The sequence below is a fragment of the Hemiscyllium ocellatum genome, chromosome 8 (genome assembly GCF_020745735.1).
Source record: "Hemiscyllium ocellatum isolate sHemOce1 chromosome 8, sHemOce1.pat.X.cur, whole genome shotgun sequence".
NCBI classification, from domain to species: Eukaryota; Metazoa; Chordata; class Chondrichthyes; order Orectolobiformes; family Hemiscylliidae; genus Hemiscyllium; species Hemiscyllium ocellatum.
In genome coordinates this window covers 46847856-46865030 of record NC_083408.1, presented here as the reverse complement: position 1 = coordinate 46865030, position 17175 = coordinate 46847856, and the positions used below count along the sequence as shown (strand labels likewise).

At 39.6% G+C, this 17175-nt stretch overlaps 1 protein-coding gene across 14 annotated transcripts in view; it reads left to right on the top strand.

The window, feature by feature from the left end:
* ryr3 (ryanodine receptor 3) overlaps positions 1-17175 on the top strand; it is a 366212-nt gene that overhangs the window by 84215 nt on the left and 264822 nt on the right. For all 14 annotated transcript variants that reach the window (XM_060828910.1, XM_060828909.1, XM_060828911.1 and 11 more), the window contains 8 exons: positions 4292-4366; positions 5943-6021; positions 6383-6495; positions 6941-7040; positions 7337-7433; positions 10764-10838; positions 12956-13112; positions 15250-15414. In XM_060828910.1, coding sequence (XP_060684893.1) covers positions 4292-4366; positions 5943-6021; positions 6383-6495; positions 6941-7040; positions 7337-7433; positions 10764-10838; positions 12956-13112; positions 15250-15414 — 861 coding nt within the window. The remainder of the gene's footprint in view (positions 1-4291; positions 4367-5942; positions 6022-6382; positions 6496-6940; positions 7041-7336; positions 7434-10763; positions 10839-12955; positions 13113-15249; positions 15415-17175) is intronic.

Genomic DNA, 17175 nt, shown 5'->3' with positions numbered 1-17175 from the left:
CTGGTCTCAAAATTTGAGGAAAAACATTCTGGCTATTGAGGGAGTGCAGCGTAGGTTCACGAGGTGAATTCCTGGAATGGCGGGACTATCTTATGTTGAAAGATTGGAGCGACTGGGCTTGTATACCCTTGAGTTTAGAAAACTGAGAGGGGATCTGATTGAGACGTATAAGATTATTAAAGGATTGGACACTCTGGAGGCAGGAAACATGTTTCCGCTGATGGGTGAGCCCCGAACCAGAGGACACAGCTTAAAAATAAGGGGTAGGCCATTTAGGACAGAGATGGGGAGAAACTTCTTCATCCAGAGAGTGGTGGGTGTGTGGAATGCTCCACCCCAGAAGGCAGTGGAGGCCCAGTCTCTGGATTTGTTTAAGAAAGAGTTGGACAGAGGTCTCAAGGATAGTGGAATCAAGGGTAGGGAGAAGGTCAATATCCTTCTTCACTTTATCAGCATAAATGCTGCTATCTTCTCTCATACACTTCACACTCACTCTGTCTTGTCTTCTGTACTCCGTTTCCACCAAGGCTCATGCTTTACGACCAGTATGCAATAGCCTACTGGTGTTATCACTAGACTATTAGTACAGAAACTCTGTTGATAGTCTGGGGACCCGAGTTTCAAATTCTGCTATGACAGCTGGTGAATTTGAATGCATTTTTTTAAAATAAAGGAGATAAGGCAGGAACAGGATATGATTGAGGATGATCAGCCATGATCATATTGAATGGTGGTGCAGGCTCGAAGGGCAGAATGGCCTACTCCTGCATCTATTGTCTATTGTCTGTTGAAATAAAACTAAAAGAAGCAGAGTGATACATTAAAACAGCAGGAATTTTTAAAATTATAATATAAAGTATAAAGTATGAATATAAAACTGTGAAAATTCAGCAACAGGGAGTGTACACAGCTTCCTAGAGAGCATCGACAGCATGGTCAAATGATATGTTATTCCTCACAATTTTCAATAGAATATATTTTACCTTCCATTCTAGATTATTATCAGGAAAACAAGATGAATTTCTAAAGATTTAATCATTCTTTCTACTTGAAAATAATAATTGTGTGTGTGCGAGAAAGAAAAACCGAGACCAGACCACATTAATAATACAATTGTTTAATGCATCCTATAAATTTTGAATATCAAATTAATTTCAGACAGTGAGGGGACAAAGATATAGGGCAGAATCTTACTTTTTTGTTGTTAAATTTGAGTGACATCCAAGTTTTTTTGGAGGCTTCCTCATATTTTGCTAAAATCATCTCATTACCTACCTCACCCCATGGTGTCTCTTGAGTCCGATTTTTCACCCCACCTTACCACATGCTGTTTCAAGTTACAACTCGCTACTCAAACATCCCAAAATCCCAAAACTGGCATCTCTTATTCCTGCAGCGTCTTGAAAAGGCCATAGTGCATCCGAGCAAGTGCCATCAACTGGAGCTGCCTGCGTAGTTCCTAGCATTTGCCTTGGACTTGGCAGACTGAGTGAAATCAGCAGTTGAAAATTTGGTGCTGGTTAAAGCACAGCAGGTTAGGCAGCATCCAAGGAATAGGAAATTCGACGTTTCGGGCATAAGCCCTTGCTCTGAAGAGTTTCTGTGCAGAGGAGATGACCTGGGGGGGTGCAGTGAGAGAGAGACTCACTGAAATCCACTCTGCTTTGCGGGCAGGACTTGAAGATCCTAGAACAGGGTCGTGCACAGACTGGACTTTCTTTTCCCTGGCAGTGGAGGAAGCGTCACTTGGTCTGAGGTTGCAACCAAGATTAGAACACTGTCAGCACTCTGGAGGAATGACCAACACAATAGGGAGAAGGTCAATATCCTTCTTCACTCTATCAGCATAAATGCTGCTATCTTCTCTCATACACTTCACACTCACTCTGTCTTGTCTTCTGGACTCTGTTTCCACCAAGGCTCATGCTTTACGACCAGTATGCAATAGCCTACTGGTGTTATCACTAGACTATTAGTGCAGAAACTCTGTTGATAGTCTAGGGACCTGAGTTCAAATTCTGCTATGATAGCTGGTGAATTTGAATGCATTTTTTTTTAAATAAAGGAATCTGGAATTAAGGGTGTAATAATGACCATGAAATCACTGTCAATTGTCAGGAGAAGCTCATCTGGCTCACTAATGTCCATTAGGGAAGGATATCTGGCCTACATGTGACTGCAGATCTACAGCAATGTAGTTTACTCTTAACTGCCCTGTGGGCAATTAGGGATGAGCAATAAGTGCTGATCTGGCCAGAGACACCCATATCCCCTGACTGAATAAAAAAAACCTCTCAATTATTACTGACAACATCTTCCTCACTTGCTTTCACCCTATTCAATCCTGACACTACTAACCCTTCTTCAGGACACCTTCCTATCTGCACCACCAGCAATACCTGTGTCATCCACTTTCATCTTCTATAATAACTGACACTCTTGCATTCTATAAGAAAAACAATCCACAATAGGGCAGAAAGGGTCATGATGGGTCGTATGCCGCTGTCATTCAGCTCCTTTGAGGACTGACTACTCCATGCGGGGCCTAGGAGGCTATCAGTGATTGCAGTAATTGTGCCAGAACCCCTGAGCGAAGGTTTCAATTGATTCAGTTTGTTCAGTAAAGAGAGCAGGAATATGAGCCTATTATCTCTGAATGATATGGCAAGGCAGTGCAAAGCATGGATATTGTGAGCATTGAGTTAAGGTCAGAGTGGTGAGTGCTATGACAGTGACTGAAAAGTCCAGTGATACAACTTGGTCCAATCCATGAGCTGGGTGCTTGTCTCTGAGTGTACAGTGCTGAAAATGTGTTGCTGGTTAAAGCACAGCAGGTCAGGCAGCATCCAAGGAACAGGAAATTCGACGTTTTCGGGCCAGAGCCCTTCATCCTGATGAAGGGCTCTGGCCCGAAACGTCGAATTTCCTGTTCCTTGGATGCTGCCTGACCTGCTGTGCTTTAACCAGCAACACATTTTCAGCTCTGATCTCCAGCATCTGCAGACCTCACTTTTTACTCTGAGTGTGCAGTGATCGTATAGCAACATTACAATGATAGTTGCTGGTGCAGCATTGAAGTATATAAGTGTCCTGCAACTGGAACAGAGATGTACCATGAGTGTTCATTAGGTTGGGACATGCTGGATGCCAATGTCTGTGATCAGGGGTGTGTGTGTGGCTGGTGTCTATGGAACCTACTTTGGGATATTGCTGTCTGGTTTCCGGCATGGAATCTGCCACTCTGACTTCCTTGTCAATTTTCCTAACATTCGGCTTGCTCAGAAGGTTTTGTGAATTGAATTTTAATGAGGTGAGTTATGCCGTTGGCCAGGCTTTTGACAAGCTTTAGTCCACATCAATGTCATCACACGATTGGATGTATTCGGACTGCACTTTGTTGCCTATCCTCTGTAACCCTAACCCTTTCAAAAGTCTGAAATCTGTTCATTGATATTGCTTGTTAAGTGACTGTTTAATACAGAGAAATGGTTAAATTAAATTCCCTACAGTGCGGAAACAGGCCCTTCGGCCCAACAAGTCCATGCCGACCCTCCGAAGTGTAATCCACCCAGACCTGTTTCCCCTACTCCCTACTAATGCACCTATCACTATGGGCAATTTAGAATGGCCAATTCACCTGACCTGCACATCTTTGGACTGTAGGAGAAAACTGGAGCAAACCCACGCAGACACTGGGAGAATGTACAAACTCCACACAGACGGTTGCCCGAGGCTGGAATTGAACCTGGATCCCCGGTGCTGTGAGGCAACAGTGCTAACCACTGAGAAACCGTGCGGCCCGAGCCAAAATCTCTAGGTTTACCCATGAGCATACAATATAGTTCTATATTTGGTATAACTGTAAAAATTATTAGCTAGGAAGCAACTTGCTTTTGGCTAATCTAATTTCATTAGTAATGGATGAAATTCAATCTTGAAAACTGGTATTTTTTTCTGGATTATTAGTTGGAAATTAACAATTGTGAGCTTTAATGGTTTGTCATTTTAACACTTGATTTTAATCTCTTTTGTTTTCTTTTACTACAGTACTCTCCAGTTCCTGATTATAATAACTCTATCTAATTTATTATAGTACTTTGCAAAGTTCCATTTAATACCACTGGTTAAAGCAGATTACCCCACCTGGATCAAATGTTCTTAATATCTTGTCACTGAACTAATTTTCGTGCAGAATCTGGAGCACTTTCTAGCAGCCATCATCCTCACTGTGTGATTTAAATCACAGGCATTTAGTAAATTGGTTGGAAACTAATATTCTCTTTATTTATAGGCAGCTCAGGGAGGTGGCCACAGAACTCTTCTTTATGGTCATGCTATTCTTCTCCGGCATGCATACAGTGGAATGGTAAGTATAGAGACGTGAATGAGATTAATTGTAATATCTCCATTCAAATGCAACATATACAGAGACTAATGCTTTGTTTATGTTTTGCAAAGCCAACAGGAAGAACAGACGTATTTCCCTCTTCCCTCACCTGACCCTAGAATACTGTTTTGTAAAGGTTTCTTTTTGTTTTATGATTCCAATGATTTATTATGCAAACAAACCAAATATTCCAAGGTACTTGAGAGAGGAAGGATCTGAAACCCACGCAGGAATTTTGAGTGATTTAGACAAAGTGGCCAAATACATGTTTGGAGATGATGTATAGCGGAGTGAAAGGTTCAGAAACAGTATTCCAAGTTGCGGGAGTAAGATGCCTAACTGGTTTTGCTGCCAATGATACAGTAGAGGGAAACACACATTAATCCACACACACTGGAAGATGCCAGATATGAGTTAAATGGGCTGGAGGAGATGACAGAAGGGGATGAAATGAGTCATTGTTAAACAAAATCAAGGATTTTAAGATTAACGAGCTGCATGTGGGAATAGGTGGAGGCAGGTACAATGAGGAATGTAACTAGTAAATGTCCATTCTCTTTATCCTGTTTTGCTGTTGCTGTTCTAAAGATACTTACTTTGTTGGTGTAGTTAAGAGTAAGGCAGCACAACTTAAAGCTGATTAATGTCATTGGTGATGTCAAGAACATTTTCTCATGTTAGGAATTGTGTAAATCTTGAACCCTTTCCACGAGGTCAAATGCAAATTTCAAAGCTGAGCCCAATAGATTCGTGAGGGAAGAATATTTAGGCAGGTGTCACCCATGATTATAACTGGAATTGAATTTCAAATCAATCATGTTCTCATTGAATGTCAGAACAGAATTAAGGGGTGGATCAGTCTATTCCTGTTTCTATATCTCTGAATATGAAAAAGGATTGTTAGTATTTCAAGACAGTATACTTATGATCTGCAGTATTATATATCTACTGTATGTAATGCAGTACAGGGAAGTGACAGCCTAATGGTGTTATCATTTGACTGTTAATCCAGAACCCAGATAAGGTTCCAGGACTCAGGTTCAAATCCTGCCATGGTGAATTTTTGAATTGAACAAAAGAAAAATCCGGAATTAAGAGTCTAATGACCATGAATCAACTGTCAATTGTCAGAAAAACCCATCTGATTCACTAATGTCCTTTAGGGAAAGAAACTGCCATCCTTACCTGGCCTGGCCTACATGTGACTCCAGGCCTGCAGTAATGTGGTTGACTCTTCACTGCCCTCTGGGCAATTAGGAATGGGCAGTAAATGCCCACTCAAATGGATGAATAAAAACAGTGCTTCAGAGTTTGCAAATCATATAAAACATCTGATACAACACTAGAGTGAATAGCACATCGGATAAATTTTTTCACATTTATATTTTTCTGTTCTGCTGGTGTGTATATGCATTCAAGCAAAGTAAAAGTGATAAATATTTTAGGTACTTAAATTCATTACCTGTCTAATTTCTGAGAGTTATTTCAGCTTTTGATTTTTAATGAACTGATAATGCACATTAATTTTAAAATATGTAAAATTACTTTTTCCTAGTACTTGACTTGCTTGACTACATCAAGGTCTTCAACGGACAAACTTGCTTTTGATGTTGGGTTGCAAGAAGATTCAACAGGTAAAGCAATATGACGACTGTATTGTACATTAATCACAATAAAAATCTTCAGATTTCTGTTCACAAAAGGACAAAAAGTGCTATAAATGTTGAACACCCATACTACAGAGTTAATGTAAAAGAGGGAAAAAAAGCCAGGTAAGTGAAGAGATCCCTCCACCCTTCAGGCTCTCTGCCTGTATTCCTGATGAAGGGCTTTTGCCCGAAATGTCGATTTTACTGCTCCTTGGATGCTGCCTGAACTGCTGTGCTTTTCTAGCACCTCTCTAACCTAACACTTAGTAGAGTTTTTCTCCATTTAGTATTAAAAAAGAGAAGACTCCAAAACTATAGAACCTTTCATTTATGATGTACTGTTTAGGTGAGGCATGTTGGTGGACTATACACCCAGCTTCGAAACAAAGATCTGAAGGAGAGAAGGTGCGAATTGGTGATGACCTTATCCTGGTCAGTGTTTCATCAGAGCGCTATCTGGTGAGTAGACTTCAATGTGTTCCAAACTTACAAGAGAATGTAACTAAATTTGCCATTAGGCCGCTATATTTCACAATAAACATTATTTTATTAAAATTAAAACAGAAATGCTGACTGGCCTGTTGAGTCTTTCAAGCACATTTATTTTCATCTTCCAGCAGCTGCATGTTTTGATCTGTTTTCTCTGTTCTGTTTTATTACATGAATTTATTATTTCCATAAAAGTAAAATTATCTCTGTTTTTGAATTGTGGTTTAATGTAATGAGCCAAACACTGATTAATTTTTAAAAATCAGGACTGTAACTTTTGAGATTGTGTATTTTAGTATTTCACCAAATACATGTCTGTATCGGTTACTTTTTAGTGAAGTGCTACATTGCTGAATTTTTTTGTAATATTGTTTTTGAAACTCCTGAGTTGATTATAGCTGTGTTCTATTGGCAGCACCTTTCTATTTCCAATGGCAATATACAAGCAGATGCATCCTTCATCCAGACACTATGGAACGTACATCCCATAAGTTCAGGCAGTGGTGTTGCAGAAGGTAGGATCTTTGTTTATTTCACGTTTGTGACATGAAGTCTGATTGTGTTGCTCATATATATTATTTAAATAATTTATGTTCTCTCTATTTATGTAACTTTGTGATTTTTGCAGTAATTTTACAAATCATGTATTTCACATTGAGCATACATGCTGGTTTCATGCTTTCAAATTAGTTGTATGAGAGACATCCTATTGTCAAAAACTTACTAATTTGCAAGAACAAACTCAGTTTGATCCACGCAAGATAGAAATTTGTTGCTTCTGCTAACATGTGTCCATCTTGTATTCCTGAAGGATTTCTAATTGGTGGACATGTTTTGCGTCTTTTTCACGGCCATGATGAGTGCCTGACCATCCCCTTTACAGACCAGAAAGATGAAGGGGAGTATGTGTAAGTTACATTGAAATTTCTGTGTTATGTTATGATGTTAAAAGGCATTTGCATTGGTACCATTTCTGTTCATTTTACAGAAATTAAGTTTTTGTGATCTGATGAGTCGAGTGTGAGACAGCAAGTTGTGGTTCACGTCCTACTCTGGGGCTTGATCATAGAAATATAGGTTGACACTAGTGCATTGAGGGACTGCTGACCTGATCGATGTTCAGTTTTTAGCTGGGACATTAAAAGTAGGCTTTGGCCACCCTCTCAGATGGAAGTGAAAGATAACCTGACAGGATTTTGGACATGCGAACAGAGTTAGCTCCAATGTCATGGCCAGTATGTATCTCTTGGACAACACACAAATACACACACACACACACAAAAAAGTAGATTTTTGGTTTAAACACCATCACACTGCTTTATTACCACATTCTTTTTGTAAGTGTGGCATGCAAATGAGCAGTGTTTCCTTTTCTACACTGAGACGCTGACAATAATTAAGAAATACTACATTGAATATAAAGTGGTTTGGTGCATCCTGAGGTTGTGGAAGGTGCTATTTAAATTGGATGTTGAAAAAATAAATGGTGCAAGAAAGAACTTAGATTTATGGAGCAGCTTTCACAACTGCAGGGCATCTCAAAGTGGTTTACAGCCAAAGAAGTACTTTTGATGTGTGGTTGCGGCTGTGGGAAACATGGCCATCAACTTGCACATAACAAGGTTCCCCAAACAGCAATATGATAGAGCAGAGAACCTATCTTTTTATAATGCTGATTGAGGCATAAATGTTGGCCTGGTCATTGAGGAGAGCTGTTTGGGCCTCCTTTAAAAGAATGTCATGGGTCATCTTTATGTCTACGTGAGAAGAGAGTCTCCTCGGTGCTATGTTTGATTGACAGCCTAGGTTTTATTTTCAATCATCAGGAGTCAGGCTAGAATCACAATATCTGCCCTGTGGGTAAGAGTGCTACTGTCATTGTGCATAACTGATCTTTGCAATAATTGCTTCCTTAATTTATAGGTAATATGCTCTAGACTTTTACATGCTTTTGCAGCTGAAACTATGCATTATCTTGCTATGGCTGTGCTCTAAGCAGAATGCAAAACCATTGTAGTAATAAGTATGTGATTCAGACTTTGTTTAAAATTTACTGGTGGTAATTTGATAGTGCAGTTATAATATAGGAGAATACAGTATAATTAACGTGAATATCAATCATGTTTAGGTCTTCATTGGAAATTCTTTATCTATAATTTAAAATAGCAGTAACAGCTTTTGACAGATGGCTCACAAAACAGCAATTATTAGAGATTAGAGTCTGTTAAATATAGCCACATAGTATTTTTATGAAAACCAAGGCACCATGACTTTGGAATGTTTTAGGGTTCTGTTATGATTTGACTGAAAATAAAATCTTCTCACTTCCTTATCACTACGTTTAGTTAACTTTAGTTTAATCTTCAAAACTTTGTAATATCAAAATAAATCTATGGACGAACTCCAGTGCGTCTATTAACATTTATCTTAACAATGTTGCAACAATGTTGCACACGGTTTTCTTTAGACAAAATTATACCAGTCAACAATTATGTTTGATGCTGCATAACAGGATCTTCCCTGCCTCCTCCACAAAACACAAATATCCAGGAACTGACTAAAGCAAAAGTCAAAACCAACAAGCTGACAGTTGGGAAGGGGATAATTTGTAGATTCCCTAGTAGTGTAAAACAGGTGATATGAGATAATGTGCCCATTAGGTGCATAGGATTAGATTGAATGTTCCCTGTGCAGATCACAATCATGGGGTTGGAGAATTGGTGGGAAATTCATGTTGTTTCCAATGGGAAGTTCCAAGTTAATTGTCTGTCATTAATTGAATTGGTCAGTGTTGGGTCATCCCTGGGGTTTATGATCATGTCTGCAAGAACTGGCAACTAACCAGAGGCTAGCAGCTCTCCATTGCCAGTACCACCATGAGCCATTCCCACTGCCAGTAATACGATGATGCCTTTGAATTGGGTAGGTTCTCACATGTCGGTGGAGTTTCTACCATCTGGCAGTTGGGATGTTTAGGAAAGCTGCCCATAGCTCCTTGGATTCAAATATTTGCATGTATGTAGTTTGGAAAGTGGTCGCCTGGAATTGAAAATATTTCTGTGCAGAGAATCATAAGCATAAATGTAGCCCCTACCCCTTTTGATTTCAATACATAAATAAATGTGTGGAAAAAAGACAGTATATTTAATTACATAATAATGTAAATATACATCATTAATATAAATTAGGGAAATTCAATTCAAATTTCTGAATGTACACAAAGTCCAGTTTCCAGAATAAGTTGTTGAAGTGCCATTTTAGTTTACTTTTTTGAGATATATTGATAGTGTATCATTTTATAAATGCCATAATTTAAATGATTTGTTTGTTTAAAGGTAATGCATGTTATAGCAACACTTTACAGTTCATGAACTGGCAGTGCATTAGAATGAAAGATGTGAAGTGTAATGTTTCCATGAATTCCATTGTTTTTTGCTTGATTTATTTAAAATTTAATATGCCATTGTTTGCTGCAATGTAGCGCACCATGGAAACCAGCTCACAGCTTCCACTAGGTGGGAATGATTTGAAATTCCAACAGATTTTATTGCAGGAGTCAGCTAATTGCTTACCAATCTGTAGCTGAATGAGGCCATGGTGTGTGTTGCTGGTGGTCTCTGCTCACTGAGGTTAGTGCAGGGACATGGGTTCTGGAGATCTCACAGGAAGGAGTAGAGGGAAATGTGGGTATGGCAGGTGCGGTCCAGAGCAATGGAGACTGAACATTCCCACTGGGAGCCAGGATTCCAGATTGAATGACCTCTTCTGCTTCTGATCCTCTTCCTTTAGGTTTTCATCAAATCGGAAAATAACAGAAATTGTCCTTGTTCAGGCTGGAAACAAATAAAATAAAAAAAAACTTATGGCCCAATTATAATGTTTAAACTGGTAAATTTTAACTATTTTACCATTCAATTTTCATTGGAAAAATTCTTCCCAGTGTGTGCCCTGTCGTGATTCAGCTCTGATTATAATGCATCATTCAGGGAAATCTAACATAGGTTCATGTTCTCCCACTGAATTGAGTTAGTCATTCATTGAAAGGACTTTCAAGAGATGATTATCATTGATTAATATAGCCAGCTCGGCTGAAATACAAAAGCTATTATTCAATCTTGATAAATATTGGCTTGGGACCTTGACAGATATTAATTACCTATTTAGCTTTTATAATAACAAGAAAATGTCTGAATCATTTGGATGTTTAAATACTGTTGTCATTTGTAATCTGTTTGCAGAACAGTTAATTATGAAAGTGGAGAAGCAGGGACCTATGCTAGGTCATTATGGCGTGTGGAACCTCTTCGGATAAGGTAAAACAGAAGCTTTTTGAGGACTGTTAAAATAAATTGTGTTTAGCATTGAGATATCAGTTTTGATAGATGTCTTGAAATACTGCCAGGGAATCTCATTATGTAGCTTTTTAAATGGCTTTGCACAGCATTTCCAGGAATTCATTCTGTTGATAGTGGGTCAGATATTAACATGAATATTGTGAGAGAGTTTTTGGCATATACTGTCGGTGTTTTGAGGTTCTATGAGCACAATGGAGTGGTGAGACCAATACAAGGAACACATTGCTATTCAGAATTGAAGGGGTCAGATTTTGCATTCTCAAATAAGACAAAAGGGAGGAAACGGCCTCTGTCTCAATTTTCACTGACAATATTTTGCAGAGTGTGGAGGCAGGAATCTCCTTACCCTTCCACACAGGCCAAAAGGCAGACCTTGAAGGAGTTTCAGTGAGCTGGGTGAGTTTTAGAAACTCATTGCAATCCTGTCAAGTTGGAAAAGTTGGTATTGGCCACAGGGATCAGATAACATCCCGAACCAACTTAACACACAAATTTGAGGATGTTTAGAGACTTAAGCATGGTAATGGCAACAAGCTAAGGAGAAGGGAGGTCTTGACAAGACCTCTCATGAGGAATGACTCAATATAAAGGCCAAATTTTAGGGATGTATAGAATTTGATGGGTTCTCTCTGAAGTACCAACAGCCTAGGTTCAAATCTGTTGATGATTCTTATAATGGATCATCAAAATTCCTTAAAAGGAGCAGTTACTGAGGTGGGCCTGTTGGGGGCCCTGTTCCAGGCAGAGGTTTTTACCTTAAGTCTGTTGAATCAGTCAGGCACCAACTGAGGCCTTAAGCCAGGAAACCCCTCCTTGTTCCCTGGCAGCCTGGAGTGGGAGGCAGAAGCATAAGTCAGGCCCAGTCCTGTTGCCTGATTCCTCTTTCCGATGGGAAAACTGAAGAAGTGATTTCTGAATTCACCCTTATGGACTGAGGTCCAATATGAAGATCATGCCCTATGATTCCGGAAAATCCTACCAGAGGAAATAGATTCTCTGTGTCACTCTGCTGAATTCCTTTACAGATCTCATTGTGGGATATTGGATATTTATGTTGCTTCTGCAATTCTGATTCATTATATAAAAAATAACAGAACTCGCATTAGTGTGTAATTGTTTCAGCCAGGAGCTGAGTCAACAAGAATGGGAACTATGTGGAGGAAATGCATAATTTTTTTTTGTATTAGCTAAAAATGTATGCAAGAAAGAAATGGGACTGCACAACAATGGTAAAAAAAAGGGTTTAGTGATAAGATGCTGTGAAGGGCGGCACAGATGGAGGGAGTAAATAATGGTAAGGCAAGGATGTGCCCACAGCAGGATGAGGTCAAATGGCCTTGAGAACAGGAATGAACATTTTTTTCACAGACAAGACCGGATAAGACACGAGATAAACAGGAGTGATGGGTACCAGTCTTAGGATGTAAACAGGGGGGGAAACAATGAAATAAGAAAAAAATGTCGGAACCAAATTATATAAATATCGAGTATTTGTTGAATTCAGTGTGTTTTGTCCCTGCCTTGTGGACATCACACCCACTTGCAAGTGTGAAATAAAGGGCACTACTGATTCAGATCTTGTCTCGGACTGAAATTAATGCAGTGAGTGAGCTTTGTTTCTCACATCATTATGATCATTTTCCAAGTTCAAAGAACTAAAAACCAAGATTGCACAGTCTGGTCTTGTAAATTAACTCTCTTGGTAGCTAATTTCATGGCTAATTTATCCTTCTTGAAGGTCAGTGCCCAAAGCTTGATGGAGTATCCCTGATGGGGTCATTCTAAAGTCTTGTACAACTAAAAGTATCACTTTCTCACTCTTGTCTGCCAGCTCTGTTGAAATATTGGTCATTGTTCCATTGGCATTTCTGCCAGTGCTCTCAGTCTCTGCTTAATTCCTGTATATATACTCCCAGACAGCTCCTGGTACTTCATCATTTAGAAAATAGCAAGAACTGAAGCATTATTTTGTTGCAGAAGACTTTTCATTTCTTCAAAGTATGTCATTTTGTCTGTGGTTTTGGTTAACCATAGTAAATGGCAACAACATTTCTGCACTTTCTCCCCTTGTTTAGTTGGAGCGGCAGTCATATTAAGTGGGGCCAGTCTTTCCGCCTACGACATCTCACATCAGGTCTGTATCTGGGGTTAGTTGAAGATCAAGGTCTGGTGCTGCTGGATCAAACCAAATCAGACATCAAAGCAACATCGTTCTGTTTAAGAACATCCAAGGTATTGTAATAATTAATGTGTTCTAGCAGAGCAAGTATACCATACGGACTAATCAGGCATGAAATACACTTAGCAAATACATTGATTATTTCGTTCTCAACTTTTTATTTTCATTACCATTCCTGATTTTCACTTTAAAAGCATTTTGCAGAAATGAGGACTGAAATGATTTGGAAACTCAGGCACTCCTGCAGAGATCTAATCTGATGGTATTGTCATTCCTGGGCCTCAATAAAACATGGTCTGCTTACATCCCGTCCGGAGTGTGCAGGAAATAGGCAAGAGACAGCTGCCAACTTTGCAGAAGTTGTGAGGCCTTTGGTTGCCCATACAGGAAAGAGCAGGAAGAATCACAAAAAGGGGAGGAAGGTCTGGATTATGGAAGTCTGAACTCTGGATGTTGAGCATGGAGAGGCCATGATATGATAGGGACATAGAATATAAGAAATAGGAGCAGGAGTAAGCCATATGACCCAATGCCCAGAAGGCAAAGCCAGCAATATTTGGAAATAAGTGGACTCTCATACTGGTCCTTTCATTTTGAAGTACATAAGATGAGCCAGCTAGTCTGCCTCATTTACCAGTTTTACCTTTTTTTATTTCCCTCGAGCTGGCTGTGCTCCCCTATTCAGTAAGTTCAAAAGTGGCCTGAACTCCAATTTTCTGTCTGCTGTAACCCCCTACTGCCTTGTAAATCAAAAATTAATCTAACTCAGCCTGGAATACGTTCAGTCACCCAGTCTGCACTGTTCACGAGGGAAGAGAATGCTACAGACTGCTGGCCTTCTGAGAGAAGGAAATCCTTCTCATCACCTGAAATGGAAGAGCCAATATTCTTAAAGTGTATCCCACCTTCGGTATTATCCCACCAGCAGATATGTTATCTACGCACCCACCTTGTTAAGCCCCCATAAATCTTATATTCTTGGATATGATCGCTTCTCATTCTTCAAAACTCTAATGAGTATAAACCAAACCTGCTCATGCCTTCTTCTTAAGACAACCCCGCATCCTAAGAACCAGCTGGTGAACCTTCTCTCAAGTGGTTTCAACACAAGAGCATATGAACAAGGAATGTGAGTTGGCCCCTCAGCCCTTCTGGTCTGCTCTGCCATTCGACAAGATCATGACTGATCAGATTTTAACCTCAACTCAACATTTCTGCATATCCCTGATATTCTTTCATACCATTGATACATGCTGCCTTTCAATAAAATGCTCAAAACTATACTTGATACTCTGATATCATATCGTCAAAGATGCTTCTTAACATCTTGCTTGTCTTCAGAAGGGATTGCAAAGAGGTTTCCAGCTTAGGCTCGATTTGTGACTTCAAGATGCCATTGGGTCCTCACCCGTGTACATCAATAAGGACCAGTGGTGAATTGTTTAGCTGTCTGTTCAGTTGCCTCGGTAAAACATGCAAATTAATGAAGCCAGCTAACTTTCTGGCAGTAATGTCATTAGAGCAATTTTACATGTCCATCCATACACTTTCTGTTGGATGAATGGTGTTAGAATCACTCTAATATTCCTAATGCCCAATAAACAGAGATATTTGACCAAAAGTTCTGAAAATACAGCAGAAGGAACCATTTCTACTTCATATGTAATTCTCAGGTATGGTTAGGACAAGCCGTTATGAGCAGAACTAGGAAAGCAAGGTGAATACAAGTATGGAATCCCTACAGTGTGGAAATAGGCCCTTCAGCCCAACAAGTCCATACTGACCCTCCGAGGAGTATCCCACCCTGACCCATTCCCCTAACCTATTACTTTACATTTGCCCTGACTAATGCACCTAACCTACGCATCACTGAATGCTATTTAACAAGGTCAATTCACCTAACCTGCACATCTTTGGACTGTGGAAGGAAACCGAAGCAAACCCACACTGACGTGAGGAGAATGTGAAAACGCCACACAGACAGTTGCCCAAGGGTAGAATTGAACTTGGGTCCCTGGTGCTGTAAGATAGCAGTGCTGACCACTGAGCCACTGTGCTCTGAGTTGCTTACCTTTGTGACACAGTGGATGTAATGGCAATAAATAAAATGTATTACCAAATTATTGATAAAACTTAATGTAATGGCACTAAACGTTTCTTTGTTGATTTTTGTTTTTGGATAACTCAAAGGACAAACTCGATTCACAACCAAAGCGAGATACGGAAGGAATGGGTGTTCCTGAAGTCAAGTATGGTGATTCGATTTGCATCTTTCAGCATGTTGCGAGTGGCCTCTGGCTGACTTATCGGGCTCCCGATGCCAAATCAGCACGGTTAGGACCTTTGAAACGGAAGGTGGGTATTTAAGTTAAAACAATAAATAAGGTTAGCTTAGTGCAACCAGTTGTTGATTCAAGGATGTTTGCTTTCTTTTCCATGGTGCTAGAGACAAGCAGCCACTGGGCTTTCAGGACAGAGCAGTGAATCTATCATTGTTGCCTATATGGTGCTGAACTTTCTAGTGATTGAAGTCTAAACTAATTTTTCAAGAATTCTGCTTTAACATTTAAAACTCTGTACTATAAAGCAACCTATTGTGCGGTACTTTGGAATTCTGAATCGAATTGTGCTGTATGTTGAGCCCAGGGTAAATAGACTGTAGGAATAGTCACGTTCTTGGTTGTTAGAAAGTCTGCATTTGACAGTTATTTATAATCAGTTATTTTCCGCTCCTGTAATAGAGAATGAGAAGGTACTGATTTAAAGTATTTGGTAAAAGAACCATAAGCATTATGAGGTAAAACATTTTCAACTAGGAAGCAGTAATGTTCTGGAAGGCACTTCCTGAGATTATGATGACAGAAAGCTCAATTGGAGCATTCAAAAGGGAATTTCATCTGTAAAGGAAGAATGTGCAGGGTTAGGAGACAAAGTGGGAGAATGGCACCAGGTGCATTACTCAGAGAGTTAGTGCGGAAACAGTGGGCTGAATGGCCTCTTTCTGCTCCATTATAATTCTGTGATTCTGCAAAAGCAGACCAGTTGCCTATTAAGAAGAACGGAAATTGGCACCTTTTCTTCAGCTGTGTACCAGATGTTGTTTTTAGTGCTTTTTTTCTATCTGCTTACTTTTCAAAACTTTAGTGCCAATAATTTTAGCTGAAAGATTTTTAGCTGCTATTATCAAAGTATGGAAAGTGTGGGTTGCTTTTTTTTGTGTTTTTATCAAGGAGGGAAGAATGTTGAAGGAAGGAACTGAAGTCAGTTCAGATTGAATCAGAGATAGATTGCTTGAAGTTCCCAAAGCCATGACTGCAGCCAGCGGCACACCTTTTTTGGAATGGTGTTCAATTTTTAAGCATGAATTTGTGTTTACATAGCAGCCCAACATGCCTCAGTGCACACTGCATTCAGCTAATTACATTTGAAGTGCAGTGACTAGTCTTGCATTGATGAATGTGGTGACCCATTGCAAAGTGCAAACGAATGAGTTTTGGATAATGCTTTTGGTTGGAAGTTGAACATTAAGCCAGACACACAATAAACTTCCCAGAATTGTTTGAATGTTTACTCTAGGCCTGTAGTTTATAGACATACCCAGAAATGTAACCTTCTCAGAATACTGCTGCCAAGTAACAGTCTAGTTTATGAGATAAAGTCTTGGAGCATATCAGTAACAGAGATGTATCTGTCTTAGACGTCAGTTGGACTTCAGATTTCAACAGAGATTTTCACTGATTGTCAATTTATCATAAGTTTGAACTTTTTATACACATCATTCAGTCCAAGTACTCAACAGAACATATCAACGACATTAGTAATATACATTTCATAAACCTATCTGGGAAGAGTCTAATTCTTTTTTTATCAGGGTAAACAATCTCGCCATTTGCCATGGGTACATAATAGAAGGAAGAGAGGGTTGCAGCTTGCTTCACCAAAGTCCATACCATCATTGATAAGACATAAACGGCCAAAGATGAAAGATATAGGAACAGAAGAGCTGATGAAAGGCTTTTGCCCGAAATGTCGATTCTCCTGGTCGTCGGATGCTGCCTGGCCTGCTGTGCTTTTCCTGCACCACACTCTTGACTCTAATCCCTACCTTTGAGCCAG